The sequence below is a fragment of the Lasiosphaeria miniovina genome (genome assembly GCF_030549165.1).
Source record: "Lasiosphaeria miniovina strain SMH2392-1A chromosome Unknown B0T26scaffold_7, whole genome shotgun sequence".
NCBI classification, from domain to species: domain Eukaryota; kingdom Fungi; phylum Ascomycota; class Sordariomycetes; order Sordariales; family Lasiosphaeriaceae; genus Lasiosphaeria; species Lasiosphaeria miniovina.
This window is the reverse complement of record NW_026848226.1, coordinates 3076316-3102002: the sequence shown is the minus strand read 5'-3', so window position 1 is coordinate 3102002 and position 25687 is coordinate 3076316. Positions and strand designations below refer to the sequence as shown.

Genomic DNA, 25687 nt, shown 5'->3' with positions numbered 1-25687 from the left:
TTGAGATTCCAAAGGCACTTGAGCAGAGGAGACCCAAATTATATCCCTATAATTCAACGAACCAACTTGAGGGAGGTCTTCCCTGTTTCGGATAGCCGCCATATCCCCATGGCAACTTAGGCTCCGGTTGTAGGCCAACAAGTCTCGCCTTTGACTGGTACCCCGGTACCGCTTCCTCATGGCGGAGTTATTGGGACTCTATGAAGGTGGCAGTGTTCTAGAAAAGATGCAAAAGTCGCCCCGAGGATCATTCATCTCGAGGTATAGCCCAACTATCTCCATCACTCCATCACTCGACCCGCCTACCTCGGCTGAAATATATTCAGAATGTATCGTCAACTTCTCCCTCCAAATCACGCCTGCCTCAAATATGCCCCGACTGATCGACAAAGCGCGCTTGTGGCGGCATGTTGATTTTTTTTCTTCCATCTTTTTGTGGTGTGTGGGCAGCACGACCATTTCTTTGTCTGGGCCGAGTTGTGTTCTTGGACGCTTGTTAGTGAAATATACCTGGTATCCGGATAAATGTGGGGATTTGTAGCATCTATAGCAACAGGTAGTCATATGTTTTGAACCAGGGAGATGGAACTTCCCATGTAATCAGATAGAATAGCTCGTTGGGTAGGCAACATACACCTAGGTATTGATGTTTCTCTATGATAATACGAGTTCACCAGTCCCACTTCCGAGTCGCATGCTGTCATTTTCCGCGTAGGGGATTTTGAGAGCAAACCACACAACCAACCCGACAACAAGTTCGACAAGTACACTACCTACCTTAACCTACAGAAACGGGATGAGTACACACATACGAGAGGCTAGGCCTCTCGCACATCTGCCGAGCGGCTGCCGTGCAATGCAGATGAACAAGGCAACTCGTGCTCGCTTGCTTGCTGTGGAGCACGCACGGCGAGTGCGCTTGGCTTCGTCTTATCACTGCCCGCCTGGTGGTCACTTGCCTTGTCGGGTGGTGTGTGGAGGCGGGCGGGCAGGCGGGGTGGGTTGTGTGAGTGTGAGTGTGTGGGTGCTTTGTGGTTGCCCGTGTGGTAGGCCGGTAGGGTGCGGGTGTAAGTGAGTGGATGAGCGGTGGAAGTGGGAGGGAACACGCGCTTTCCATGGCTATGGCGGCTTCTCGCCCCTTCCCTTCGTTAGTCCTGCGGGATATCTGCGCGCGTCTGAATAGGTGCGGTGCATTCATGCATGCATGTTTCAGACGAATGTGCAGCTGGAAATAACTGCTAATGCCAACAGTGGACGTAGAAGATAGGTGGTGGTGGATAGGTAATGAATGGCCCCTCGCGTGATCTAGCAAAGCAAGGTAAGGTAGTAGAGAGCTAGGGATACGCTCCGCAGACGGGACACCTCTCGCTCTGCCTCTGAGGGAACAGGTGCGTGGGGTCCGGTTCCCTACTACCTACCTGGTATACACGTATATATATATATATAAATCGGGATATTATATGCTACTACAAGTAAGGTATGTAGACAGGTGGGTGGGTGTATAGGTGTATATATGTGAGAGCCTCCTCCTCTTCGTCGCTTCCCCGCTTCCTCGATCGGCTACCCCTCTTCTTCGTCTACCTCGTTCTCAGCTCAACGCCCCGAGATCTACACTTCCCACCAAAGCACTTCGTATCCAGAAAGAAAAAAAAAGCTTCGGATTGTCCATCCATCATACATCCCTGCGGAACTCTCCAGTAAGAACAAGGAGCCATCATCGTCATCATGCACGGAAGCGCCTGCCCCAAGTGCGGAGCCGACGGTGCGTCTAGCAAGACGTGCGGTTCTTGCGGAGCTGTAAGTCAATCATCACCACCACAACCTCCTCAGTCCCCGGTTCCTTCCTCCAAACTCTCGTAGTCTCGGCATATGGCTGCTTGCTGCTTAGCCAGGATCGGAGAGTGTTGAAATAACAAGGATAATCACCACCTATCTGCCTTGTTGATTACCCTACCCTGCCTCGCTTTCTTCTCCCTAGCGATCGCCCTCCCTTTCCTCTTTCCCCTCTTTATTTTATTTTATTCCCCCCTCCCCAACCATCTACTACCCACCTCCCAGAGGCGAGAAAATCAAGACTAACAACCCCTGGAAACAGTCGTGCCCCAACTGAGAGCCCAGCAAGCCACCGCCGTCTCCCTCTCTCTCCTTCCCTCTACCCACTCACTCACTCGTTCTCTCTCCGCCGTCGTGTCCATCTGTAGGCGGCGGGGGCGGGATGTAGAGCTGCAAGTTCGCGGGAGGGAGCGGTAGGAAGGACGGGCCAACGTCGCTCGGCGTGGATGGGATAATTAGTGCGGCGGTTTTTCATCAAGTCTTACCATGGGGGAATTGCATCTTTTTTTGGTCCAGGTACTTACCTATCTATTTAAGCCAGGCAGCTAGCTAGTCGTCTTCCCCGATTATGGGGTGAGGTCGGTGAGAACTGTGCGAGCCATGATTATCATTTGCTCTCGTCTGCTTCCCCCTGTCTTTCTGCACGGCTTGTGTTCGTAAGGTACGATATAACCAGCATGTTGTTGTGCTTGTTGTTGCACCGCTGGTATGCGCTCTAGGGGTCATGGTTTGAAGGTAGTCCTACTCTACTGACTGGCTAAGTTATTGCCTTAGTTTGCTTTCTGGGTTGAGAATGGCCTCGGGCCTATTGTACGTAAATCATTGCATAGCACGTCCTCACAGGTCTAGAGCCTCTAGGAAGTTAAACGAATACAATAACAACGGCTGGTATGCATTCCACGCGTGGTCCGGGTTTGCGTAGTAGGGAGCCACCTATATGGGTATCCTATTCCCAGAGAATCGCCGTGACTATTCCCTCGTATTGAACCCCTCTCGGCCACGCAAGGGCACAGTGAGTATCTAAAGATAGACAAACAGGTAGCAGAGCAGCTAGGATCCCCCCTGTTCTCGACACAGCGAGAGGGATTTGGCCGAGCCTAAACCACTGCAAAGCCAAGTCCATCTCGCCCGTCATCCCAATAACCGCAGCGTGCGGACCAGCAGACCTCTGCAAAACAATATATAGGAGAATAAGAGGACATGTATAAAAGGGCGACCTTGGCAACTAGGACCAACATCAACAAGGACCAAACACAAGCCGAGACACGCACAAATAGGGCAGACATATCACACACAACTCGCTTCCCACCCAAGAATCAAGAGCACCAGCAACTTCCATTCTCTCCTAAGTGTCTCTCTTCAATTCTTCCAAGTAACGCTACCGACAACTCCCTCAAAATAGTCCAATTCCACTCACTACTGCTACAGCTACACCCCCCGCACACACGCTTCACTAATATATCTGGGTCCATATGAGAGAGGATAAAAAAGGATGGCAAGAAAATAGTAGAAAGGAAAAAAACACAGATAAATAATTCGCGTGTTTCTCGTCTTATCAGTACCTGAGGTTTGCGATCAAGAAAACGAGAGGAAAATCAACCGCCAATACCAGTCGAGCCGACGACCAACACACATAGATAAGAACCCCCCAAGTCGGAATTCCTGGCCCCCCAAAGGACCCCAGACGGGGAGGTGGAGGGGAAAGAGAAAAAAGTTGACTGATTTGCCCACCATGAGAAGCCCAAACCACAAACCCAAACCTGCCAAGGAGACACACCGTCCGTACAGTGGGAGAAAATTGAGGAAAGGGGGGAAATAATGGGGGTGGAAATAGAGATCCGAATGTAGTGCACCGCGACGGGGAGAGGCATCGGCAGGCAGACACATGGACCCGAAGACGATAGTGGTCAAAATCCCAACCAGGGCTGTTGACAAATGTGGCCCAGATCCTTCCGCATTACCTGCCTTCATCCATGGAGAGATATTGCGGTCCCGAGCGGTTTCATTCCAACCCTCCCCTCCCACCACATCACTCCCCACGGCGACAGTGCTGACAGTGGCGGAATTGACGACAAGGCGGTTTCTCAAAGGGAGGGACGATAGAGGGAGTTGATCCATGCTGGATTTAGAAGACCTTGCAACCCTTTTTGGACTTGGTCTTCTTGCAAAGCGCGGCCCGTGTGGCATGCTCAAAGACATCACGGACGTTGGTGTTGGTCTTGGCCGAGCACTCGAGATACTTGTGGGCGCCAATCTTGTCCGAGATCTTCTGTCCCTGTAGTCGTGTCATTTTGTCAGCAGACTGCGCTTGGACGCCTAGAAATTCACACAACACACAACACGGGGAACCCAACGCCTCACTTACCCTTTCGGGCGTAACGGGGGCCTGGTTGATTTTGCGGAGCTCCTCGACAGTCTTGGGGTCGTAACGCAGATCCATCTTGCATCCGACAAGGATTATCGGCACGTCACGGCAGAAGTGCTGCACTTCAGCGTACCACTGTATTTTATCAGATAAGTTAGCATATTTCGAACCAGCGCGGGAAAGTAGGATATGCCATCGGCCGCTGCAGCAAAGGGGGGCAAGCGCTGACCTTCTCTTCCACATTGTCGAGCGAGTCGGGGGAATCGATGGCAAAGCAAATCAGGACAACGTGGGAGTCCGGGTAGGACAGAGGCCGAAGACGGTCGTAATCCTCCTGACCGGCCGTATCCCATAGCGCAAGCTCGACCTGTCTGCCGTCCACCTCGACATCGGCAACGTAGTTCTCAAAGACAGTAGGGACATAAACCTGCACGCAGAGGCGTTAGTATTATTTATTCTGGCTGACAGGAAACCCGACCGAGCGAGGGCTGATGCGGCCGGACAGATCCGAGGTGCTGCTGTCTTTGTCGAACATTGGGGATGTAACGAAAGCGATAGGCTCCGAGGCCGAGGCTGAAGCGAGGGAAATTGTCTACACATAGCCGCGAAAAAAATATCACGAAGGGCAATCGACGGGACAGCTAGAACTAACCTCGGGGAAAGTTCCCTTGGAGAACACACTGTAGTGAGAGCAGAGTTAGCAGGGCGGCGATGACGATACGGGGTAAAGCGGCACCAAGTGAGCGAGCGGCACGGGAGATTTAAGACGCGGAGTGGGGGAAAAAAGGAGGGAATCACGTACATCAAAAGACACGTCTTTCCGCAGGCGCCATCGCCGACGATGACTAGCTTCCGACGAAGTTCGGCCGACATGGTTGCTGGCTAGACCCGGAATGGGGAGCTAGCTAGGAGAGCTGGTGGTGGTGGTGGTCGGCGGAGGATCGAGTTGACGAGCCGGGCAGCAGAATTTTGAGGACGCGGCTGTCGGAAGGTCGCAGGCGACGCAGGAAAAGGCGGAAGGCGTTACTGCGTGGTCTAATCGCCTGCTTAAGTCCTGGGAGGCTGGCGGAGGCAGAAACGGAAATGGAGAGAGATGGACGGGTGCGAGGTGCAGGGTGAGCGTGCAGGAAATGGGAGAGGAGAAGAAGGCAAGCCGAAGCAATTGACGACAGAGACAGGGCAACTGTGCGTTTGGGGGGAGGTCGGGAAAGAAGATGGAAGACAGATGGCGCGTTGCGGTCGGGGCCTTCTGAGTGGCCAAAAGATTGGGGGAGGGGCCTGCTGCTGCTGGGCCAGGCAGGGCAGGTCGCCCCAGGCGTCCCGTCAAGCGTCAAGGTCCACCTCAGTCTCAGTGCCCGTCCAGCGTCAAGCATCAACAATGAACCTAGACCTGCCCTGCTCGCCTTCCTGACGGGACCTTCCAGTTCGCAGCATCCATTCGAGCGTCAGTGCAGTGCCAACACGGAATGGGACCTGGAACTACCTCACCTACACTGCGCCTAGCCAACCCAGCTTCTGTTTCTGGTGGCCTTGCACAGGGAATGGACACACTGTCGCGTGCCTTGACGGAGTACCCAAGGTAGCTTTTCACGACTTCTTGATTTGAATCGTCCTACGCCTAGTCTAGCGGCTCTCTGCCGGCTGCACCGTATCCGTCCTTCCGACAAGGCTTTCCCACAATGAAAATCCCCAGACCTTTGGTACTTCAGACACTCACTCAGGCTACCTGATAGGCAGTTACCTGTCTAGGACAGTGGGATGATAGACACAATTACTAATTGGATGTACGGATAACTCGTGGACAGTTTTGTGCAGGGTTAGGTACTCCGTACCTCGAGCAACCAGGCGGAGAGCTGCGCAGGAATTGATAAGGCAAGTTATGTATGTTACGGCTTGTGGCTTTCTCTACGCAGTAGTGAGGCTGCTAGCATTATAGGACGTTCCCGTGCGTGCTGGCCACCAAGCACGGTGATGGTTGCAGAGGCTGCTGGCTCGCTGTCGATCGGCGGTTGGACTCAAGAGGCTGGGTAGACTGGCAGTCTAGGCCCGAATCTGCAGGCGACTGCCACCCCTGGAAAGTGGTGTCTTCAGCGATCTCTTGATGAGCTGCGGTCGGGTCCCCGCCACGCAAGGCCTGAGGTGGTGCCGAGATACGGACACCCACGCAGCAGATCAAGACATTTGCTGATCTGTAATCTACATACCTACGTAGCGGCGGCTGCATGTGAGAGGGAGTCGTTCCCTTCCGTCTCCTGCGTAGTTGCCAAGGCGAGTTGCTGCATTTGAGTGAATGACATTGAAAGCGAGACGCGGGGGCGAGTTTGCCTGTGTCGTTCCTGGACGGAAACAGGCAAATACCTGCCACTCCGAAACGTCCTGACTCTAACTCGCGTCGCAGTCCTTGCCCTTGGGCGTCTCGTACAGTACCCTAAAGTTAAGTGCTGACATGCATGCCACATCAACCCAAGGGACCGTTCCTGCCTCGTGGCGGGGTCCTCCTGGAGACGGAGACGAAGACGACGCGGTCACCTGGTGGGCAATCGAAATGGGCGGGTCCGGGGTGCTGCCGGCCTACGTACACACGTTACAATCCGGCCGGGTTGTTTGCTAGCTAGATTGGCTCTGCGAATAGGGGTTCTTGTCCAAAGTTGTGGAACTCCACGGTTTTATAGCCAGAAGAGTGGTCTTGAACGGTGGGACAGGAGAGGAATTCCTAGAGAATCCTGCAATAACCTTGTCCATGCCTTTTCAATCAGAGGAGACCATACGATGTTGTGGTGTAAAGATGAAGAGGTTGAAAACAATAAGGTATAGCACTAACAATTAAACACAATTGAACTGTATCCGTAACTGCAGATACATTACCTACCAGTACTTACATACTGTACCCCGTTGACTGGGTCGCTTACATAGCGAGTACAGTGCACCGTACGGATTGTGAAGGCGGTCAGGACTTGTATCATACTTGTCCATAGGTTATTACTATAGTAGAAAGGATGTTAAATCGCGGTGCTGGATGTCTGTGCAGGTGGCCGACCACAAGCAGGCGAGGACAAGAGACCGTCCAGGTGGCGTCAGCTGCATTTGAGACCTCCCTGGCGGGGCTTGTTCACGTCCCACTCTGGCAGTGGCATCTGCTCGAAAGAGTCAGGCTGTTGCACTGTGGTCGCAGCTGGCTGACAGATGGCAACCCCCACATGCCAAACCGGCTGGGCCTCGCTCGTGTTGTAAAGCCGGAGTGGGCCGCAGAGGAAGTCCTACGATTTCTAGGACTTTTAGGGCTTGCCTTGCGCAAAGGAAGAGCCGCAGCCGCAGCGAGCAAACGATGGGACCAGAGCCTGGCTCGTCTGCTGGTTGTCAGCCTCATACAGATGGATGCAGTCAGGCGATTGGCATCATTGGATGCACGAACGAGATGTGGCTTTCATTATTGCGTTTCGCGGACCCAAGACCTGCAGGTGTTCAGAGTCCAGACCCACCCCTTTGCAGCACGGCGTGTCTGTTATCAACTCGCTGGAGACTGCTGCTGCAGGTGGAGATGATGGACGACGCAGAGTGACATGATGCTGTTGTTGTTCTCGTTTGCATGCAACCAGCATTCAGGTGAGCGCATGACTGTGTGCTAATGGCTACCGGATGTTGTTTGCGCACAAAACAAATCCATCGCATGGCTTCCGTCTTGCATCTGTCATGTCACATATTCGGAACGGGTTGAAGGACCAGGCAGGCCGACCAGCCGAGCTCCGAGTCTCCCAGAGAGCCAGGCCAGAGCGAGCTCGGGCGGCACGTCAGCTGCAGCTCAAAAATGGTGGGGCTAACCCCAACCCCAGGTACGTAGCACCAGCACAGCAGCTCGGGCCCCGACCAGCTTGCCAGCTGCCGACCGCAACCGGACAGCCGCAAAAATTTTGGGCAGTCTGAAGATCCAATTGGTCATGGTAGCTTTCGACCTCAAATCTCGAGGCCATCATCCATTGAAGCTCGAAATGGACGATTGAGTGATAGTCGAGCCGAGAAAACACCACCTGACCACCTCCCCGACCGTCCACCTAGCCGACCGAGCTCAGGAGGGCAAGGTACGTGAGAAGAGAAGAGAAGCGAAGCGCGATGGATAAGCTTCTGCGGCGGGTGCGCATGGCCGAGGGCCAGGTCGCGCGCCGGAAAAAGCGCGAGGAGCACATCTCGCACCGCATCGAACTGGCAAAGAACCGCAAGGAGAAGGTCGTGGCGCGCAGGAATGCCAGCGAACAGCTCGGAGCCGCCATCAAGACCCGCCACGAGGACTGGGAGATGGGGTCCCTCCGCCCCAACCGCGACGTGGGCAAGGTCGACAAATTTGGCAACTACTGGGGCACCATCAGTGCCCAGCAGGCCCTCCTGCAGCTCGACATCACCGACGAGCAGCGCGAGGCCCGCGCTGCCTGGGCCGGCGGCGCCACGAACCTATGTCTGGCACCCGGCGACCGTGTCGTCGTCATTGAGGGTCCCTACAAGGGCAAGATTGCTGATATCGACAAGATTAAGCGGGACATTATGGCCCTCGAGCTCGTCAATGCCCTCCAGGTAGGCCCAGTCCTCTAAACGCCGTGCTTGTTGTCCATATCCTCATACACAGACGCCGCACTTACTTATCCCTCCTGCCTCCCGACCAGGTCAACACCCAAATCCCCGACTTCATGGTCAGCAAAGGCGAGACGCCGGTCCAGGTCATGCAGGGCGTGATACCCATCTCGGCGGTGCGGCTCGTACACCCGCTCAAAGACCCGGCGACGGGCAAGTGGCGCGACGTGGTGATACGGGAGCTCAAGCCCGTTAGCATCAAACATGACAGGCCGACGCGCAGCACATCGTTTGCCCGGCTTGTGCCCGGCCTGAACGTGCGCATACCGTGGCCGAAAGTGGTGCGCCCGACATTCGAGGACCACCCGGTCGATACCCTGCGCATCGACGTCGAGGAGCGCACGTTTGTGCCTACCCTGCTGCGGCCGCCCATTCCCGAGACAGTCATCGACGAGCTCCGCAACCGCTACAGCATCTTCCGCACCCGCCATACCCCCGAGTACATCGCAAAGAAGGAGGCCGAGGAGGCCGAGAAGAAGGCCCGCAAGAAGAGCCCCGACTCGATGCTGACGCCCGTGCAGGAGCTCAACCGACAGCTGCGTGCCCAGCGGCGCGAGCGCGGCCAGCCCCAGCTGACGGACGAGATGCTCGAGAAGATTGGCCAGGTTATGGCCAGGAACTTAGAGAGGCCAACAACATTTGCCGCAGCGCGGGCGGCGGGCGTTGTCCGCAGCGACAAGCGGTTAAGCGCGCTTCAGGCTGCCGTGGAGCAAATATCGCTGGAACCAGCACAGGGGCCGACTGCTACGGACCACCCCCCGCCCTCATAAGGCTCTCTGTACATTACAAATATAACTACTACGTGGAAGTATAACGTTCGGGTTCTATGGCTTCGGTCGTAGCCCTTTTCTCATGTCGAGACACCCGTAGGGTCCGCTGGGTGGCGGGAAGCGGGAGGGCTTTGTAACATTTTGTATGTGTGTGCCCTACTCGGTTGTAACGATTAGTGTGGATATCTATCTATAGCATGGGCGGGAAAAAACAAGCATCTGTCTCGCTGGTGGTCTCTGTAGCTAGCGGCTAGAAGTCATCACTCCTATCTTTGGGTCTGTCTAGAAGACGAAAAGGGGCTAGCTGAGTACACGACTAAGTATGCGTGGTGTTTGGTTTATACGTGACTATGTATCTATAACTGTATATGACACCCTCCTTAACTGTGTTTGTGTTAGTGTGTATATGCTATATATCTGGTGGCCGGTATAAGCCATATTTTTACCGCCGTAAATCACACTCAAAGTTCGCTCCCCAACACGGAATCGAGAAGTAAACAAACATAAAAACCGCCTTCTAGTCATTACCCCCAAGTTTTGTTATTATTCAAAGCCTACAACAACAAACGCCAAATCTACCCACCTCTTTACTTCGCAACGGCTTGGAATTATCTACCCACCTAGAAATACAACACAACATCCAAACTCCCCACCCCCTTCCCTAAACCGCAACCCCCCTGATAACCCTCCCCTACGACTCCTATTGTTACATACGGCCATACCTAGCTGAAAACTCGGGATCCCGTTCGCTCTCCGTTCGATAAACAGCCGAGGGCCAGACTAGTAGTTGGGTCGGTGACGACCAGCGAATCCCTGGTGTTGTATGTTTTTTTGCTCCTTTCTGCTTTCCTCTCCTTCCCCGTCGTTGCCCTTGTCCTTGTTCCTAGGATGGCCAGTGTTGCTGCTGTGTGGCTTCCTGTGTTCTGCATGTCGATTCTGCGTGTCGTGGTTATCTGCTACCATGGTAAGGTTATGTTTGTTAGCTAGGCAGGGTAGTTGGTTGTATTGAGTTGTGTTTTATTTCTTTATTTTACCTTTTGGGGCCGGCAAAGGAGGAGAGTCGGTTCTCCTCCCCCATTTTGGCCCTTGTTTTTCATCTCAGAATACCTACCTACATACAGCAACCCCTTAAAAGACATCTGCGGTCTCGAAAATTTGCAGAAAGCTAGTTGTAAGTCATTTCAGAAATTAACACAGTATTATTGACTTTGGACACTGGAATGAATGTCGGTGGCTGGCAAAATGTCTACATATACCACTGACATACGGCTTTGTAACTACTGAAAATGGATATATTGGCCAGATCGGCAAAGAACGCTCTGCGAAACAAGACCCCTTAAATCTCAAAAGTTTAACGCACGAATTTAGACGTGCTCCCCCAGAAAACAACCATATCAGTTAGACACCACCAGCAGCGGCTCCCCGACTCTTCAAAAACCGACACGCCTCCTCGGCCGCACGCACGCGGACCTCCTCCCTGCTCATGCCGCCGGCGACGTCGGCGACGCAGCGGCCGCCGACGAGGACCCTGCACGAGAAGACCACGTCGCCGCTGTCGGAGGGCGAGGGCGAGGGCGAGGTGGCGATGACGTAGTCGACCTTTTCGCTGATGGCGAGGTGGCCGAGCTCCTCCTTGGGGTGGAGGACGTGGACCTTGTCGGCGAGCATGCGGCGCAGGTACGGCAGGATGCCGGCGCGCTCGACGAGCTTCTCGCACTCGGCGAGCGAGCCTGAGTCGACCCACACGGCGCCGAGGACGGCCTCGAACATGTTCGAGAAGAACTTCTGCGCCTGCAGGCGCGCGAGCAGCGCCCAGGGGTAGTGGGAGCCCGTGCGCATAGCAGCGCGGATGTCGCCGCGCAGCTCAGCGTAGCGCTGCTTGGTCGCGCGCTGGATGAGCGCTATTTCGCTCGAGCCGTGACGCATGAAGCTCCACAACGGTAGCTCGACCGTGAAGGGCATGAGAGACAGCGGCGGCTCTGACCCACCCTCAGCCTCGCTGCCGCTGGGCCCAGGGCCGGCTGTGATGTCGAAGCGGTTCTGGGTGATGCTCCACTCCATGGCTAGGAAGGCGAGGATGTCGGCGTTGACGAGCGCCGTGCGCAGCAGGTGCATCTCGGACTGCGTCAGGGGCCTTGGGTCGTTGACGGCAAAGATCTTCGTCACCACGATGTGGTCGAGGATGGCGTCGCCGAGAAACTCGGCGCGGTCGAGGGAGATGATGGCGCCGGAGAGGTCTTGGCGCTGGAGGACGGGGGGCTTGTACGAGGGATGGGTGAGAGCCTCGGTGAGCAGCGACTTTTTGGAAAATGTGTAGCCTATGAGCTGCTCGACTGGCTGTATCGTGATGGGCAGGGGGTCATTTGCAGGGGCATTTTTGTATAGGGCTTCGCGCCCGGCTTCGATGCTTTGCCACTTCCGCTCGGGCAGGAAGAGAGACATGCACGCCAGCGCCTTCGAAATTCCTCCGCTGATGAAGGAGGCGCCGATGAGGGCTTCGACGACGTCTGCGACTGTCTTGGTAGAAATTTTCCTCGTTCCAGTGATGGATGGGGGTTGTTCGAGAAGGTCCTCGACGTATGTCGGCCGCCACTTCTGATGCGTGAAACACTTCAAGATAATGTACTTGTCGAGGCCAAATTGGGTGGCGGCCCGAAAGAGTCTTGAGTTGGAGACAATCTTCTCCTTCAAGAGCGAGAGGTAGCCTTCTGGGAAGTGCAAATCTAGAACCCACCGAATGTTCAGCAAAACCCGAGCCAGAACTCTAGGAAATGGGGTGGGTCTTACTCTCAGCAGTGCAGTCGATCGTGGCACAGAGCTTAAGGATCGAGTCTCCGAGGAATTCTATGCGCTCGTAGTCGCCTAGACCCCGAGAAGCGCTGGCGGTGATGGCTGTTGCCACGAGAGACAAGTCTGTGATACCCGTCTTTTCTAGACGTGACTCGAGCAGATCTGCCGCGACCAAGTAGACCTCGAGCGCATGAGTGATTGCGGGAATCATCATCCCTACCTGCGAGTACACAGCCGGGACATCATCCACCTTGACTCGGTCCGCAGGAAGCACCTGGTGATAGGGCTTGGTGCTGGGCGGCTGGGGGTTTGGGTTTGGATGAAGAACGGGGTTGTTGTTGAGGTGGAACAAACCGGCTTTCTTGGGCCAGTCCTTGACAACGACATAGGGCACGTCCTCTGGCAATGAGTCGAAGTCCGTCTGCAGCCGTTTTACTAGAGCCGCCGGAGGTTTGGCAGGTAAGTGGCCGAGGAAGAAGAACGGGCGGTGACGGCCCCGGAGCAGGTTGGTTGCAAGGAGGTTCTCGGCCAGCCCGACGTCGAAGTCCTTCGCTCCGACGTCCTCGACGCTCAAGTCGCGTTCCAACGAGACGAGCTGGATGGGATACTGCTTGTTTTCGACTAGCCAGCGATGGCCAAATGCCATTTCAAGCAGAGCGGTTGATTGCCCTGCTCTACCGCCGCCCACCGCTGGGCTGCTGGCCACGCCACCCGGTACCATTGAAATAAGCCACGAGGAACGGTAGTCCCAGTGCAGCGTGAAATCAGGCACATGGGGAATCGGGATAGGGAGCGCCATCTCAAACTCAACACGAGCTGAGCTCTCCAGGCTCGAGACGGTCAGCCGACGCTTAAAGAGCTCTCCGTTGTTGCGCCAGGCATTCGCGACCTCGGGCCAGGGATTCATTTGGGCCTTGACAATAGCCAAGCCGAGGCGCGCCTCAGCCCCCTTTAGCAGCTTGGAATGGGTGAGGGGCAGGAGGTTATGATTCACCAGGCTGGCACGGTAGAGGTTAACATAAGCTTGAAATGCGGCATCCTTGCAGGCATTGGCCTCGGAGTTCCAGGCACGAAGGCTCTCGGCGCGGCGCACTTCGGGGGCTAGGGATACTGGCAAGTGGACGGTTGCTTTCAGGAGAGACGGCCTTGAGTTGTCGATGGGCGACCCGTCCAGACTGTGGACAACGTAGAAGGGGCTCCAGTTGACAAACTCGCGCGTGGATATGGTGGCGCAGAAGTGCTCGAGATGTTGTTTGGCGTCGTCTATCGTGAGACGCGCCCCGGTAACTTCGTCTTCCAAGACGGGGTATTCTGGTATTTCCGACGACTCGAGCTCTTCGAGCATCTTCTTCTGACGCATCTCGTCCTCGTACATGCGCTTCATTTCCTCCTCGAGGCGTTGCCATTCTGTCGCCGACTGGTCTGTCGTGTCTTGGAGCATGAGGTACAGCTGCGAGGTCGACATCCTGGCTCGTCCACGGCGCTGGATGAAGGCCTTCAGGTTTTCGGGCTTGTCAAAGCAGATGACGAGGTTGCAGGCGGGGATGTCAATGCCTTCCTCGATCACGCTTGTCGCTACCAAAAGATTGGTCTTGCCTTTGCGGAAGCGCTGGAGAGAAAGCGAGTAATCCTTCTGGCTCGGGTCTAGAAAGTCTTGTTTCTGGCCCGGGGAGTTGGAGGTTCCCACCATGGAGCCGACTCGGTAGCGGTCTTTGGTTCGAGGGTGGACGGAGAGAATATGAGACAAGACGGCAGCGGTCGCCCTTTCCTTGACAAACACAATACCTACCGGGCTTCCCGAATGCGAATCGAGTATGTCGAGCAGAGCATCCACCTTTGCGGATAATCTGGTGGGCTCCTCAGAAGACTGCGGGGCGTCTACACTCCGAAAAGCTGTGGCCAGATACTTCTTCTCCTCATCCGTCCATCCTTCGAGAGGCTTGTCCGACGTGCCGGAGCCTGTAAGAAATCCCGAGATGGTCCGGTGTATATAATAGTCGGCGGCCCAGGGGCCAAGGTGGACGCACATCTCCCAGGCCCTAGCACAAAACGCTTTCATCTGTCTCTGTGCGTAAGTATTGCGCTTGATGAGAGCTTCTCGGAGTTTTGCTCGACTTTGCAGCGTGTTGGTTGCAAGCAGGGGTACAATATACGGGTCCTTTTTGATGTCCAACTCGAGGTAGGCCTTCTTCAGACTGGACATGCTCGAAGTTGGGCCGCCGTAGGCGGCCACATCTAAGAGGCTTCCGTACGGCGTGGCGATCATATCAGGCCGATTCACCTGGGCAATCAGCTCGTCCCGATGCTTGTTGGGCCTCCGGCAGATGGCGTCCAATGTCGTCTCAAGAACTTCGAGTTCTTCAGCTTTAGATGTCACCAAGGGGCTGGCCGTTAGCCCCAGGATATGGGGTACCTCATGGCCGATTTGCTTTGCTGGCCAGTAGAACTCATTCATGAGCCTGGCAACGGGGTTCTTCTTGATACAGTTGTGTGCTTCACACCGTAAGCCAGCGAGCACAAGATAAGGTCCCTGGATACATGCACCTACCTTCGTCGATCACGATGAGACTGAGAGAACTGAGCCTGACAAAGGCATGGCTCACCGCGTCGAACAGGATCTTGAAGGTGGAGACGACGACGCGGACGTTGTAGAGAACAGCATCCCACACGCGCTGCTCAGACCATGCTTCGACATTGTCAAGGCCGCAGATGAGCCTACACTGGACAGCGGGGATCTCGGCCTGGAGAACCTCGAACTGCTGTAAGGCTAGCGGCACTGTTGGGGTCAAGAACCAGACTCTCTTGATCAGGCAGACTGTCAGCTAGCCCGGGACAAACAAGGACAAGGCCTTTGGCGCGAGAGTTCTGACGAACCTTTTCACTCCGTTCGAGTTCGACCATGATTCGAAGCACGGCACTGGAGCAGACTTTAGCACAGACCACAGAGAAGACGGTAGAGCAGGCGTTTGCCGGACAGAGCTTACACCCGAGTCTTGCCGCTACCCGTGTCCATCTGTATGGCAGAGGTGGGTGGGTTAGTCGGTGGTTAAGTTGGCGGTGGTGAGAATTGGCTGTGGCCATACCGCAACAATGATGTTCTCTCGGAGGCTCTTCTCGAGCATCTCAAACTGGTATGCCCTGGCGGCCATGGTGACATAGCTGGGGGGTGTCTCGTGGGGAGTGCTTGTGCCGGAGCCGGCTCCAGGGGTGGCGAAGACGTCGTCGTCTTCATCTTGGTCGGCGGTAGAGACGGAGAGGGGGGAGAGGTCTTCATTAAGACATGACACGAAGGTCTCGCTGCACGAGTCGGACAAGACCCAGCCGTCATCGTCGTCGTCTTGGTCGGGGTAGTAGTCCATCTTGCCGCTAGTAGTTGCCAGTCCACGGTCCGCGGCCCAGTCAACAGTCAGCCGGCCAGCAGTCCGAGGATGGCGCGGCTGCTGCACGATGCAATTCCTGGTCCAGAGGGCAACCTCTAAAGGTGCCGACAGGTAGCGATGGCGTGTTACGCGGCGGTGTGGTGTAGTGGCCAGGAGCCGCATGCAGAACTGAGACCCTCTTGCTGCTTTGGGTGTTATGTTCAAGAGCAGGGATTGCCAATTCGGTGGGTAGACACAGCGGGGAGACGAAACAATGCCTGGCCTGGGAACAATTGAGAGGCCTAAAGTTAATTCGAGCCATGTTGGCCATGCGTTGCAGAATATGGGTGCACGTAAAGAGTCATGATGGATAAAACGTGGGCACATGCGGATAGCAGAGCATGAGAACAGAGATGACACTAAAGGTCTCTGAAAAGTTTGAAGAAACTGCCCGCGATGGCCTGCAATACCCCGTAAATCAAATAAAATTACTCTGTAATGGGATTGAAACCAACAGCTTGCTTGCCGAGGGGCTGGCTGACGTACTCGAGTGACTCGAGTGTTCGACAACCACTTTGCTCTTCGACAACCTACTGCACCTTACTGCACATACAGTACTTGTGGGAGACGTCCCGTCCGAATTGGGCTGCAGCGGCTGTCATTGGAGTGGAACGCATGGAGGGTGCCGCGCACTGCAGTCGGTGTCTGTCTTTCAATTTCTCAGTCAATTAGAAAAAGCTTTACTATTAGCTTTGGTTCTCCATGTTGTGCACAGCGAATTAGAACCTAAATGCAAGCAGATGCGGGGCCCCCAGGTTCCTCGTCATGCACCTACACAATAGCAACTGGCTTCGTAACCTCTCTTGCTCCTTCCTCCCAGATCAGGGTTCCATCTCAAACCCCCAAAGTCGGTCAGCAGAAGCAAGGTGACGCCCCGAGTCTAGAATTACAAAGCACCCACCTCTATAACCAATCTCGCAAGCTCCCCGGCGACACATGGCAAACGTCACCGGCCATGGAGCTATACGCAGCCGGCTTCAACGCCTGGAACCAATTGCGCTTCCCCCCTCAGAGCCACGCCGGTCAACAAGAAAAAGAAAAAGAAGAAGTGGACGACGAGCCTGACGACTTGTCTTCCTTCACTTGCGTACTGCGCGACAAGGACGGGATCGACGACGTCGAGCCCTTTCTCTCCTACACGCTCGGTGAGTGAGTCATGCTGGTGTATTCTCAGTGTAACAACCACACCTCAACAACTGCCTCGGTCGGCACACTATCGCTGCACGCAGGGGTGGTCGCGGCTCTGCTCCATCTGCCTTGCTCTGTCACTTCTACTGCCTTGCTTTGCTCTACCTCTAGCTGCTCTGGTCGAGGGCCAAGGTAGGGGGTAAATCCGACATCCATGTATTCAGCGAGACCGAGCCAGCCAACGAAACAGCCCCTCATAGCTCCACTGCCCTAGCAACAAACAGATTGAAGCTTCATCCACATCTGCCCCCCTTTCCTCCCTTCGCCGGCCTGAGTGGAGCACAAGCACGTCTTGAGACTAAGCAGTAACTGAGATGTAAAAAAAATTTATATAAAAAAGTCCACACGAAGTCTGCCGGGCAGCTATGCGCAGGCCTGATGCCCCAAGAGCGCGCGCAAGCCGTGTCGCTGTGTTGGGCAAATAACTGGCCCCACCTGGCTGAGGCCTGCAACGGCGTTGTCGTAGGTATGTACATACACACAACTACGAGGGTTCAAAGGGTGGTTTGATGACGCACCGACACATACACACACACACACGCACACGCACACGCACGTCTCATATCCACACGTCTCATCCTCACATATACGTACCGTTAGCATATCACACCATACACCATGAACCACACCCCAAGTCATGCCATGCGATGCCATACTACACCTGATCTTCCCCTAGCCTGACAGCTTCGTTCAACAACAACACTAGTGCACGACGGCGTAGACACCTTCCGACAGTACGCATCCCTCCACGATCTCCTCACCACTAACAACACCACTAGCACAACAACAACCACCTTCTCCGGCTTCCACAACATAACCCAACTCGTATCCTTCGCGACGGGCTTCGCCGCACTCTCCGCAAGCGGGCGCGTGTGGACGTGGGGTGACGCGCGGTTCGGTGCGTGCCTTGGGCGCGAGACCAGCACTTCCCCTCACCACAGCCCGGCAGAGATGCCGGGGGCAGTCGAGGACGTCTTGGACCTGCCGACGGGCCGCATCGTCCGGCTCGCGGCCGGCGGGTACGTGGTTGCGGCGCTGACGGCCGGGAACGACCTATACGTGTGGGGCCAGGGCCATCCGGGGGGCCGGCCGTTGCCTGTCCTCGAGGGGCTCACGGATCGGCCTGCGCCGGTGGATATTCAGGACAACGACATTGTCGACGTCGCCGTAGGGGACGCGCATCTTGTCGCTCTGACGACCGAGGGGCAGGTCTTTGTGATTGGCGACAACAGCAACGGGCAGCTGGGGCTGCCGGTCAAGGCTGTAGATAGCTGGAGGGCGGTCAGTAGTGTGCCGGGGGGGGGCACAGGGCAGTCCGTGGTTGGAGTCGCAGCTGGTCCGCAAAACTCCTTCTTGATGGTCCGTAGTTAAGCAGATTAACCATGAGGGGGAAATGGCACGACACGGAAGTAGGTAGACAACGATTCCCGCTTATTCGCCGACCATCTGTCTCTCTATCCGGTATTGTGTACAGTTGCTATCAATCGCAGAAAAAATGCCATCCTCATCATAGATTCGTAAGGTAGTCCTCAATTTCCTGCGGAGTGAGCTTGCGGAAGCGCGGGCCTCTTGCCCCTTCCACGCCCTCAACACCCAGCAGATGGTCCGCTGGGGGCCCAACAATGCCTAGTCAGGATGTTAGCGAACAGAGAATTCAAAAATATAATCAAGAAAAAGTGAAGCAAACTCACCGATCTCGATCGTCTCCCCATTCATCTCGCCCTCGATTGTCTCTTTGAGGGTCAACAGGGCAATGTGCACGGCGTCCTCGAGCTCCAGTCCCTCGGTATATCTCTTCTCCAGGAAAGTCTTGGCCGTCGTGGCGCTCTTGCCGATGGCAGTGGCCTTCCACGGGAAGTAGCTCCCCGAGGGGTCGACCTGGTAGAGCATAGGGCCGCCCTTGAGGATGCCGCCCGTCTTGCCGCTGGGCTTCTTCTTCTCGTCGCCGCCGGCCGCCTCCTCCGCCTCCTTCTCCTCGTCTCCCTCGGGCAGGATGCCCTCGTCCCAGCCGGCGATTAGCAGGCTGACGCCGTACGGGCGCACACCTCCCGATTGCGTCGCCTCCTGCATCACGCGCGCTACGTCCTGCACTAATATTCTCGTCGGCGGGTATTCATTGTAGATGCGCTTGTAGCCAGTGTGCGACACCTTGCGCGCCTTGTCCACCAGCACTCTGTAGTCAGGCCCCATGCCCGAATACACCATGCCGATGTTGGGCGTGATCAGGCTGATCTTGGACAGCGACGACGGGTCGGCGAGTGGCGACGACGACTTCTTCTCGGTCGCAAGAACGATGCCATTGGTAGCTGCAATTACTTCTGTTAGATGGGGTGCTCAGGGCTGCAGTGAGGGGTATGCTGCAAAAACGGTGGGTTTGGAACGCTTGCTTGCCTTTAATGCCAAGGGCTGTTACACCTTGGTTGACGGCATTCAGGGCATATTCTGCGAGGCGGTCAGCACGGAATCACCGACGACGGTTGCATGTGAACCGGTATTTAGTCGAGCTGCAGAGAGGATATGGGCTTGGATGGAGCGACTGACCGATCTGGACCAGCTTGCCGCTGCGCAAATAGTGTTAGCGAGGTTTAAGGTGGGATGGATAGTACAAGATGTATTAATGGATTGATAGCTCTAGTAAGCATCGGTGGTCGGGACTTACCTGGGCGAGAAGGTTGTGAGGGAGAATGAGTATCTGTCAGCCATGATGGTGATGTGCGATAATCTCCAGAGATGGCGTTGCAGGTACGAGTGTGTTTGGAGTTTTGGTCTGGGGGGTGGTGGTGCGAAGGGAGCTGTTTCTGGTGTTTCTGGTCGGTTGTTCACGAGCTCCGTCCTGTCCAGGCACGGGGAAGTTGCGCGTCGACAGCCTGAGCTCTCAGCCTGAGCGAGCTCAGACCAACAACGGTGGGCGGAGCCGATGATTCGCCGAGAACTTAGAAGCCTTGCCTTGCCTTGTGAGGTGGTCCATGCTTCCTTCCAGGCTAGAGCGGAGCTCTAAAGCTTGGCCGCCCCATTATTAATCATGGTCTTCAGGGTTGAGCTGGGCACGATTTAAAGCTGGCCTGGCCCTTAAATATCGGGCTGACCTGGCTGTTTTCTTTTGCTGTGCTGCATTTTCTGCTAAACCTAATTCTCTTGACCTGCCTCTTGCTCTCTACTCTTTTCCCCCGAGTTCAAGGAGCGCCAAAGACGGCAACTCCGTTCTTGGGGCCAATGCGGGCAGGCTGAGATGTGAAAACGCCTGGTTACCCATACACATGGGGAGTCTCGAACCCTGCTGGCAGTAGCTGCCTGGGCAAAGCTGCTCAGCTGTCTTTGACCACCTGGCACTTTTACCGCGCCTCGTCACCCAATTCCCTTTGAGCTACTCCGTGGCACTCCGAACAGAGTACCCCCCATAGTCTCGATATACATCAGCTCGAACCAGTTACAAACCCAATACCCGCAGGTCCGGGAGTTTTGTATTTTTTGTCTCAGTCATGGCTTTCAGTGCTTCGGGTTCGCAGTGGTCATGGCCGGACGACCTAGCTGGGCCCCGTCAGAGGAGAGCAGACGCGTCGTCGGCTCATGCGGATGCCCATGCCCATGCTCATCAGTCTCGCCCCGATGGTGTCTTTCCGCAAGGCTCGCCGCCCACCACCCCGGGACCGCCGCCGCCGCAGACGCAGCAGCAGCAGAAGCAACGGCACTACAAGCCCCGCACATGTCGCATCTGCTTGGATGTCGTTCAGCCTAGCGCCGACATCGACGAGTCCGTCGCCGGCGGTCTCTTCCCGTCGAGGACTCGGGTGCGCTACGTGTCGGATGACCCGGAGCTTGGCCGTCTGATCAGCCCCTGCAAATGCAAAGGCTCCCAGAAATACGTCCACGAAGGCTGCCTGCAGCAATGGCGACGGGCCGCGCCCATGTCGGACAGGAACTTCTGGCGGTGCCCGACGTGTCACTTCCAGTACCGCATGCAGAGGCTTCGCTGGGGCCGCTGGATGACGAGCAAGCTGGCCCGGGCAGGCTTGACCTTGTCCATCATGGTGGTGACCGTCTTCTTCCTCGGCTTCGTCGCCGACCCCATCATCAGTCTCTGGGTCGACCCGCTGGGCAGCATTGCCGACACCTTTGCCGAAGTCGTTGCCGATGTGGAGGCTATGCGCCCCTTGGATAACGACGAGCCGGCCACGTGGTCGTTCCACTTCCTCAAGGGGTTCCTCTCGCTTGGCCTGCTCGGGTTCTTGAAGACGTTCTTGGCCATGTCTCCTTGGCATTGGTTCAACCTTCGGGCCGGGGTAGGTGGTCGCCGGCGAGGCACGGGACGGGACAGGATCGAGTCCATCAACTGGGCTCTTGTTATTGTCGGAGTCATTACATTTTTGGGAGTGAGTACAAAACCTACCGTATACATCCTTCCGAGCTTGAGCTAGTCTGACCAACTTTCAACCGTCCAGGCAACTTGGAAATTAGTTAGCCACTTTAGTGCGCAAGCTCTAGAAAGAGCGGGCGACCGCGTCATCGATGTCCAAGGCGATGAGCCGGACGAAGACGATGACGAATAAAGGAGCGACAAAGAAGCCGAGCAGAGAGATACCGATTATTAGCGTCACTAGACTTTGTATATTTCGAAATTGGATATTAACAGCTTCTTCTAACTATACCACTCTGGCCCGGCCCCCCCATCCAGATTTTTATGAACCCATTCTTCTTTCTCCGTCCTGTTTCTGCCACCCCTGAGCCCTGAACCCCAATGCCCAAAACTAAACCCCCCAATTGCACACTCTTAAGTTGCTATAGCTTTGCTACTATGCCTTGGCAACTAGTCTGCGTGCAGAGATCAAGCTTCATCGCTACCTTGGGAATGGGGCGTCTTGTCCCGTTCTCGTACAAGGCCGGCGTGAACGCGTCAGTCCCGAGCCCTCTTGGTCATGTCGGGTTCCTTCCTTTTTTTGGAGGGGAATCCGGCGTGGCCACGACTGTTTCCCCCGAGACCAACCCCTTTTTGGGTAGTCTCGACTTTCGAGGCGGGGGTTGCTGAAGGGCTTGGACTGATATATACCTAGGTACCTACTTGATCTTGATGTTGATATAGTGCCCAACAATACAAAAACTACTGGTCCCGTTTAACCGTTGAGAATTAAGTTTTCCGACGAATGTAAAGGACGACGCTCTGATTCTCCACATCACACGTGGCTTTGGTTGTTTCTTTCCGTCCCATTTGGTTTACTCCTCAGTCCCATGGCAACTTCACCGTCACCATCTAACCAGCTAAATCTTTAATAGCAAACCACACTAACCGTAGCTCAATAATAAAACATCCATTAGCCTTGGGAATAACAGATATCCCAAGCGGCTGTTGTATAATTACAAAAATAATAAGATATGCTACCTACAGTGATTGGTTTAAAACAACCCCAAGAGGGCGCGCAATGGAGACAGCGCGAAAGCTTGTCCCCTCCGTCTGCGCTGCCCTCGTTTCCTTTCCCTTCCCTCCTTGCCACAAAGAAGCGGCTAGAAAGCCGAGCAGTCCCATATAAAAACAAAAACTCGATGCTTAACCATGTGATGCTCCGTCTCGCGCTCTCCCGCCAGACTTGATGAGATAGAACGCCGTCGCTCCCTGTCACCCAAGACAAGGTCCCGGAAAATATGCATGATTTTTGCCGCCTTTGATTTGATGCGGTACCCTTGTTCCCGGCCTTCCTCGCCGCCGCTGCCAAACTTAACAACCTTGCTTTGTTTGCATGGGAAGTTTCGGACGAGGGGAAAGGCGAATTAATCTTAACAACAATGACCACCCCAGTAACGGGGTTTGTCTGACTGTGTGTCTCTTTCTATGAGACTAGACGACAGACGCTCACTAGTCGTCCATGGCCTTGATGCGCTTCTTCAGAAACTCGAACGAGGAGAAAAAGACGGCGTTGACGGCGCAAGACCGGCCCATGGACACGCCGAGGCCGCGGTACATGTTCCGCTTGAAGAACTCAATCTTCACAGGCTTTACCTTTTCGCCCTTCGAGTACATCAGCGAGTTACGCTGGTAAATGCTCTTTGCCGAGTCGACAGGATCTAGAGCAGCAGGTTCCTGGTCAGTTTCACAACTTTTATGCCTGGAATAGGGGGTCGGACGAGACTCACATATCAAGGCCCAGGAAACGATTCCACACAGACCTCCGGCAACAACGACCGCCAACGGGTTGTTAGAGTTGGCGTTATCGCCGCCAATGGTCGTCAGGAGTTGCTTGCTGCTTTCGTACGTCATGAAGTAGGTGCCGGTTCCCAGGGTGTCACGCACTGTAGCGAGGTTCAGTTAGTTGCGCAACATGCCGGTGTGCTGTATGTTGGCGGGGCAACTTACTTAAGTGCAGTCTGAAGCCTGTGTACAGGCCTCCAAAGCCGCGGTGCTTGACGATGTTTCCCAGTGTTTTCAGGGTTCCCTTATTCTGGTAGCTTGCAGCAATCGCGTGGCTCTCGGGTCTGGGGCAATTCTTCTTATCTGCCATTAGCACCGAAACCTGAGCGCTCAGCTTCGTCAACTCAAACGGGCCTATAATTACAGTTAGCGTCCAAGACTCGAGTACCTCAAATTGTCATAGGTATGGTAGACGTAGACTTACAGGCTATAACTGTTATGCATGAGCCTGCTGTTGCGCCGGCAGCTCCAAACGTGGCAACGGACCATAGGTTGGGGTAAGAGCCCTTAGCGCTCACATGGCCCATGACATCGAAGCCAAAATTCGTCTTGACCCAGTCGCTGTAGATGTATTTAGAGCGCTGGTAGAGGGAGAAGGACACGGTTCGCACGAGAGTGATACTAGCCATCGGGGCCGTCACGCCTAGAGAGAAACAGTCAACAAGACATCCGCGGATCTGAGGGAGCAGGGCTGAGAAGAATATGAGAAGGATATGAGAAGCAGCAGGCGAGACGAAAGGGATATAACGAAAACATTTGAGCCCGTACCCCGAAAAAACCCTCTAAGCTTCTCCGCTTGGTACGTGTGGCGCACGCAGTCCCGGAACCCATCATAGCGGTACGTCTGCATGCGGGTCTTGACGCTGTCGAGAGGGAAGGTGGTCAGGGTAGAAAGGACGCTCGAGGCGGACGCGGCCACTTCGATGCGATAGCGCTTGATCCAGTACTGAGTGACGGGCCAATTGGTGCCGCCGCCATTTCCGCCGCCGCCGCCGCCGCCTTGTCCTCTGTTGCCGTTAGGACCCTGGTCTTGCTTCGTGGTAATGGTGGTAGGTGTGAGTTTAGTGGGGGTGGGGGAGGAGGAGGTGATGCTGTCGCGGCCGCCTTCGGTCCGCGGGCTGCCGTTCTGAGGCATGATGGAAAGCGGCAGTCGAAAGGCCGGATCATCTTGTAGTAGCAAAAAATACAGGTGATGGTTGGTCAGGAGCGCAGCAGGCATAGCTCTCTGCCCTGGCTGACTACCCAGGGGAGGCCCTCGCGTCGTCTCTCTTTTTCCGTGTCGCTGTGCTGTCGCCGCTGGAATTTAGGTGAGGGTGGTGGTATTTTGGGGATCGAGTGACCGTGACCGGGCCCTCAGTGAGGCAGGTAGGTGTAAGGTAAAGTAAGGTAGGTTGAGGGTAGCTTCACTCAAAGGCGGGGGCGGGGTTCCCCTCCCACGTCTAAGGACCTCTGTTCTCCACTGCCACTCAGTTGTCTCCACTACCTCAGGCGACTGTGGGCCAGGTCGGCACCAGTAATTGTACTTTGCCAACATGCAAAGCGAGTGCTGTGAGGAAAGGCACAATGATCATGTCTAGCTTTGGGTGTGATGGGGAAGGCGCATCTCAAGCTCACGCCCGATGCATGGTCGTTTGACGGGCTGTTATTGGGGGGCTTGGGGTAGATGAACCAAACGTCATCGACTGGACTGTGCAGCGTGCAAACCAACCGCGTCTAAACTTAATCGGGCTACCTACCTATATAGTGTAGCTCCCAGGCGCTCAAATCTCAACTTTTGAATGCTCCTGGGACACCTCTGAATGAACGTGAAAGAGGAACCCGTATACAAGTATGAGGCTGAAACAAAAACGACCTGGAATACTGCCGTCTCAACTAAGAAACATGTCATAAAAATAGAAGCTAGAGACAAGGATAGAGAAGGCACGTGGATGGCTTCTTGATGTGCAAAGATAGGTAGATAGCGGGTTGATCGTGCACATGTTTAATCCCTAGTTGAGCTTAGACACGGTTGTTTTACAAGCTGCACGGTCGCTTTCTTTCGGCCGGTTACCGACGACCTTCACTGAGTAAGCTCTCAAGACACTAGTACCGGGCCTTGTCGTGAGCTGGCTGCGACGGCGGTCGTCTGCATCTAAGACCACCTCACCCAGCTCACAAGCTGCTCGGCTCTCGGCTCAGCCTACAAAAGACGGGAATGAATGCTATATACGACATATACGGCCCAATTTACAAACTACCAGCGATATTTCCGGGTTTTACGTTGCCAATGCTTGTTGATTTGCCCTAAACGCCATTTACAAATATTTCACAACGCCACTGAGAACGGAAAGCCTCCACACCCCCTCATCTGTCGTCCCGCTGGCTAACGTCGGCATGAACTTTAAAACCCTGGAAGTACATACGGCCGAAGATCCCAGATCTCATAGCGGACATGTGCCGAGGACCGGAGAGAGGCTGTCAGGTGTTGGTAAGGGATCAATCGGAATCGGTGGGTTTCGTGGATGTTTAGAGTTTCCGAAATAGT

General features: G+C 55.1%; 9 protein-coding genes across 9 annotated transcripts; 4 read left to right on the top strand and 5 right to left on the bottom strand.

Annotated features, from left to right (window-relative positions):
* Positions 1 to 3958: 3958 nt before the first annotated feature.
* B0T26DRAFT_654999 (GTP-binding protein RHO-1 protein) lies at positions 3959 to 5071 on the bottom strand (the record flags this gene model as incomplete). Its single annotated transcript, XM_060438598.1, has 5 exons — positions 3959 to 4108; positions 4199 to 4333; positions 4428 to 4625; positions 4851 to 4878; positions 5001 to 5071. 5 exons carry the CDS (start codon positions 5069 to 5071, stop codon positions 3959 to 3961), a joined length of 582 nt encoding a protein of 193 aa, XP_060291883.1.
* A 3234-nt stretch (positions 5072 to 8305) lies between these two features.
* On the top strand, positions 8306 to 9588 carry B0T26DRAFT_680421 (uncharacterized protein; the record flags this gene model as incomplete). Its single annotated transcript, XM_060440488.1, has 2 exons — positions 8306 to 8761; positions 8851 to 9588. The coding sequence occupies 2 exons, from the start codon at positions 8306 to 8308 to the stop codon at positions 9586 to 9588; spliced, it is 1194 nt and encodes a 397-aa protein (XP_060291882.1).
* Positions 9589 to 10310: 722 nt separating this feature from the next.
* Positions 10311 to 10690, bottom strand: B0T26DRAFT_863190 (uncharacterized protein; the record flags this gene model as incomplete). The annotated part of the gene is made up of 2 exons (XM_060447773.1): positions 10623 to 10690; positions 10311 to 10544 (listed from the first exon to the last, which is right to left on the bottom strand). Exons 1-2 carry the CDS (start codon positions 10683 to 10685, stop codon positions 10311 to 10313), a joined length of 297 nt encoding a protein of 98 aa, XP_060291881.1. The 5' UTR covers positions 10686 to 10690.
* Positions 10691 to 10752: 62 nt separating this feature from the next.
* B0T26DRAFT_472686 (uncharacterized protein) lies at positions 10753 to 15442 on the bottom strand. Its single transcript, XM_060435223.1, has 5 exons — positions 15363 to 15442; positions 15253 to 15295; positions 14927 to 15179; positions 12376 to 14871; positions 10753 to 12311 (listed from the first exon to the last, which is right to left on the bottom strand). Exons 1-5 carry the CDS (start codon positions 15389 to 15391, stop codon positions 10987 to 10989), a joined length of 4146 nt encoding a protein of 1381 aa, XP_060291880.1. The 5' UTR covers positions 15392 to 15442; the 3' UTR covers positions 10753 to 10986.
* An 883-nt stretch (positions 15443 to 16325) lies between these two features.
* Positions 16326 to 17084, top strand: B0T26DRAFT_472630 (uncharacterized protein). The gene has a single exon (XM_060435222.1). It carries the CDS (start codon positions 16528 to 16530, stop codon positions 16948 to 16950), a length of 423 nt encoding a protein of 140 aa, XP_060291879.1. The 5' UTR covers positions 16326 to 16527; the 3' UTR covers positions 16951 to 17084.
* A 279-nt stretch (positions 17085 to 17363) lies between these two features.
* Positions 17364 to 18356, top strand: B0T26DRAFT_743933 (regulator of chromosome condensation 1/beta-lactamase-inhibitor protein II; the record flags this gene model as incomplete). The annotated part of the gene is made up of 2 exons (XM_060444326.1): positions 17364 to 17455; positions 17765 to 18356. The coding sequence occupies 2 exons, from the start codon at positions 17364 to 17366 to the stop codon at positions 18354 to 18356; spliced, it is 684 nt and encodes a 227-aa protein (XP_060291878.1).
* A 68-nt stretch (positions 18357 to 18424) lies between these two features.
* Positions 18425 to 19781, bottom strand: B0T26DRAFT_472627 (putative proteasome component Pre8). Its single transcript, XM_060435221.1, has 5 exons — positions 19645 to 19781; positions 19527 to 19546; positions 19377 to 19427; positions 18677 to 19291; positions 18425 to 18611 (listed from the first exon to the last, which is right to left on the bottom strand). The coding sequence occupies exons 1-5, from the start codon at positions 19686 to 19688 to the stop codon at positions 18493 to 18495; spliced, it is 849 nt and encodes a 282-aa protein (XP_060291877.1). The 5' UTR covers positions 19689 to 19781; the 3' UTR covers positions 18425 to 18492.
* An 860-nt stretch (positions 19782 to 20641) lies between these two features.
* Positions 20642 to 21526, top strand: B0T26DRAFT_609693 (uncharacterized protein; the record flags this gene model as incomplete). The annotated part of the gene is made up of 2 exons (XM_060435881.1): positions 20642 to 21355; positions 21425 to 21526. Coding segments are annotated over 2 exons (816 nt in total), but the record flags the coding sequence as incomplete, so codon positions are not given.
* A 1304-nt stretch (positions 21527 to 22830) lies between these two features.
* Positions 22831 to 24298, bottom strand: B0T26DRAFT_756239 (mitochondrial carrier domain-containing protein; the record flags this gene model as incomplete). The annotated part of the gene is made up of 5 exons (XM_060446066.1): positions 22831 to 23039; positions 23142 to 23264; positions 23329 to 23517; positions 23588 to 23806; positions 23932 to 24298. 5 exons carry the CDS (start codon positions 24296 to 24298, stop codon positions 22831 to 22833), a joined length of 1107 nt encoding a protein of 368 aa, XP_060291875.1.
* Between the last annotated feature and the right edge of the window lie 1389 nt (positions 24299 to 25687).